The sequence below is a fragment of the Egretta garzetta genome, unplaced genomic scaffold, assembly GCF_000687185.1.
Source record: "Egretta garzetta isolate BGI_Z169 unplaced genomic scaffold, ASM68718v1 scaffold187, whole genome shotgun sequence".
NCBI lineage: Eukaryota > Metazoa > Chordata > Aves > Pelecaniformes > Ardeidae > Egretta > Egretta garzetta.
In genome coordinates, this window is record NW_009260342.1 from 1,208,063 (window position 1) to 1,211,857 (window position 3,795).

At 57.4% G+C, this 3,795-nt stretch overlaps 1 protein-coding gene across 1 annotated transcript in view; it reads left to right on the top strand.

The window, feature by feature from the left end:
• BRINP2 (BMP/retinoic acid inducible neural specific 2) overlaps nucleotides 1-1,992 on the top strand; it is a 6,104-nt gene extending 4,112 nt beyond the window's left edge. Inside the window, exons 7-9 of the mRNA XM_009642690.2 lie at nucleotides 2-98; nucleotides 303-525; nucleotides 876-1,992. Coding sequence (XP_009640985.1) covers nucleotides 2-98; nucleotides 303-525; nucleotides 876-1,992 — 1,437 coding nt within the window. The remainder of the gene's footprint in view (nucleotide 1; nucleotides 99-302; nucleotides 526-875) is intronic.
• The last annotated feature ends 1,803 nt before the right edge of the window (nucleotides 1,993-3,795 follow it).

The window sequence follows — 3,795 nt, forward strand, 5'->3', positions numbered from 1 at the left end:
CTGCAACTGCCCTGAGGCCGACGTCCAGGCGCTGGAGAGCAGCCTGGCCCAGCTGTGGCGAGCCTGGGAGAGCCACCACGGCCAGTTCGAGGAGTCAAGTGAGGCTGGGGAGACCCCACCAAGCATCCCCTTCCCTACAGCCCCTCCTCTGGGAGCAGCCCAGGCTGGGCAGTGGGGCAGGATCCAGGGCGGTCATCTCACCATGAAGACCTGAGAGCCCACTTGGAGGGAGGTTGGCTCCAGCCCTACCTTCACCACTCAGCCCTCCTGGGTCCGCTGACACCATCTCTCTCCCCCTGCAGAGGAGTTTCAGGCCCTAGTGAAGAGGCTCCCCGGGGACCATTTCCTGAACAGAACTGCCATCTCCCACTTCTGGGCCATGGACCTGGATGTCCAGCATCGCTACCAGCAGCTGGGCACCAGCCTGAAGCTGCTCTCCAGGAAAACCCACCGACTCATCCGGCGGCTCTTCAACCTCAGCAAACGCTGCCACCGGCAACCTCGCTTCAAACTGCCCAAGGAGAGGTAGGGTGCCACAGCATCCCCGTCCCACACCAGGGACACAGCTCAGAGCCCCAAGGGGAGCTCAGACCCACGGCCTGCCTCCCTGTAGCTGAGACTGGAGGAGCTCCCACCTCGCTGGAGGGCTGCTCAGGGGTGAGCAGGCAGTGGGGGCAGCCGTGCCACTCTGGGATGTTGCCTTGAGAGGTTGGGTCCAAGCCTGGAGGTGGAAAATGGGGCTTGGTTCATGGGGGGCACCAGTGGTGCAGAAAAATGAACGAAAGGTGGGCAGCTCTTCCATCCCTAGGGAACGTTGGTTGCACACATACAGATGCCACGTAAGCATCTCTCCTCATGCATCTCTTCTCCACCAGGTCCCTCCCTTACTGGTGGAGCCGTGCGCAGTCACTCCTATACTGCAGCGAGACCACCATGCCTGGGACCTTCCTGGAAGAAAGTCACAGCTGCACGTGTCCCTCCGACCAGCCCTCCTGCCAGGGGTCCATACCATGTGCCTTGGGCGAGGGGCCAGCCTGCGCCAGCTGTGCCGAGGACAACAGCACCCGCTGCGGGACCTGCAACCATGGCTACGTGCTCACCCAGGGCTTCTGCCGCCCCGAGGTGGCCGACTCGCTGGAGCACTACCTGGGGCTGGAGACAGACCTGCAGGACTTGGAGCTTAAGTACCTCCTGCAGAAACGGGACAGCCGCATCGAGGTGCACTCCATCTTCATCAGCAATGACATGCGCCTCGGGAGCTGGTTCGACCCCTCCTGGAGGAAACGCATGCTCTTGACCCTGAAGAGCAACAAGTACAAGCCCGGGCTGGTTCACGTGATGTTGGCACTCTCCCTGCAGATCTGCCTCACCAAGAACAGCACGCTGGAGCCCGTCATGGCCATCTACGTCAACCCCTTCGGGGGAAGCCACTCAGAGAGCTGGTTTATGCCCGTCAACGAGGGCAGCTTCCCAGACTGGGAAAGGACTAATGTAGATGCCTCTGCCCAGTGCCAAAACTGGACGCTTACCTTGGGCAACAAGTGGAAGACCTTCTTTGAAACGGTCCATGTCTACTTGCGGAGCCGCATCAAGTCTCTGGATGACAGCTCCAACGAGACGATCTACTACGAACCCTTGGAGATGGCAGATCCCTCTAAGAACCTGGGCTACATGAAAATCAACAGCTTGCAAGTCTTCGGGTACAGTCTGCCCTTTGAACCAGATGCTATTCGTGACCTGATCCTTCAGCTGGACTACCCCTATACCCAGGGCTCCCAGGACTCAGCCATGCTCCAGCTGTTGGAGATCAGGGACCGGGTGAACAGGTTGTCACCCCCTGGCAAAACCCGCCTTGACCTCTTCACTTGCTTGCTCCGCCACAGGCTCAAGTTGGCCAACAACGAGGTGGCGAGGATCCAGTCCTCCTTGAGGGCCTTCAATGCCAAGCTGCCCAATGCAGTACAGCAGGAGACGGGCAAACTGTGCAGCTAACGGCTGGGGCCACTCAGATCTTGGAGAGAGGGGGCCAGGAGAAAGGACTCCCTGGGGTGGGTGGGGGAAGGCAGAATTAATCACCCCAAAAAATTAAATCAAGGCCTTACCTTAGTGCCAACTGTGTGCTTCCATGGTACACCCAGCAACCAGCCAAAGAGACACAGGGCTTGAGTGGATGGAAGACGCCAGCGGGACTGTGGAGGAGGGACGGCTCACGCAGTGGGGATGACGCCAGCACAGTTGCCCCACAGCACTGCTTTTGCTCAAGCATCGGTGGCTGGAGGGTCGTGCCAATGGCCAGGGGGGATGCGGCTCAGCCAGAGGCAGCTGCTGGCCCCACTGGAGCAGATGCTCAGCCCACCATGAGGATCCTCCAGCAAAGGTCTCCTTGGTGCCCCAACTTTTGTAGTCTTTTTAAGAGATGTTTCTACCGGCGCCTTCGCTTGCGCACCTCCCACGACCCTTCCTGTGGCCATGCCCTCATACATAGGGAACCACGCTGCAGGCCTCCAAGATGCAGATCTCTCCCAGCACCTCTCCATGAGCATCTCGTGCCTGTCGAGGCATCATCGCATCCCATACGGGAAGGACCTGGCACCTGCCCTGGGGACGCTGCTGTCACGGACACCAGCAGAGACCCCTGAGCTGCAATTCCTTACGAAAAAAAAAAACCCAAAACCTAAAACAAAAGAAAGAAAGAAAAAAAATTGTTTTATTTATGTATTTATTTATTTGTTTTGTTTGGGAGGGGTTTTTTTAAGCCTATTTATTTGGGGAGGGTCATTTCTTGTCGGTGGCTCCAGCCAACAGACATCTAAGTAAAATGTATCTGTTTAATATATTTTTTAAAAAAATGCCTTTTTTGAGCAAAAGAGCAACCAAAACCAACCAAAAGAAAAAAAAAAAGAAAAAAAACGAACAGTGACTGTCATCTCTGGCCCTGCCTGGCTTTTCCCTTGCTGTGTGGCAGGAGGGGACAGCAAGGAGGCTCCTGTGTGTGCTGGGCCACCGTGTCCTGCCCCTGTGTCTCCACACTGTCCTGCTCTCTGGATTTCAGCCAAGCCTCCCAAGGAGGGGAGATGCTACCACACAGGCTGACCATCTGTCTCCTGTCTATGTCTTCATTAACTCTGAGGGGCAGGGCTCCGAGGTGGCCCATTAAGACCATCAGAGGTGCCTGGAGGCAGGGAGGGATCCTGTCCACACCTGAGGCAGCTCCTGCCTGCTCCCCCATGTTCCCGCTTTTGCTCCCGATGGGGTGCCCAGAGCAGATGTGACACATCCCTGTGCTGGTGAGAAGGACCTGCATGGCACCAGCCCCATCTCACGTCCAACCTCCTCCTAGTCCCATGTAAACATCCACCATGCCCCAGGGTGAGCAGTGCTGTGGCTCAGTTGCCTGCTGTTGCACGCACCACCTCTTTGGCCATGTCAAGCATGGCCCTTGGGAGGGTCACTTGATGTCTCTTAACTCTGGTACATGGGAAGAGACAGGGAACACCTGACCCCCAGCCATCCTTTCTGTCCAGTTAGAGAGATATGGCAGTCATCTTTGTTTCCTAGGTCCATTGCTTGGTCTGTATATGTAGGTTGCTCCATACTTCTGGTATCCTTGTTGACCTTCTCAAGGCCTTCTCATTCATCACCCCCTCAGAAAGGGCCCCAAACCAGGTGCAACCCATCCTGGCCACCTCTCCCTGCAGTGGCTTTCCCTGAGGCCAGCATCACCAGCAGCCCCAGCGCCGGGGAGCCGATGGCATCTCCAGCGCCCGCTCAGCTCAGCCCGGCGAGCCGGGGCGC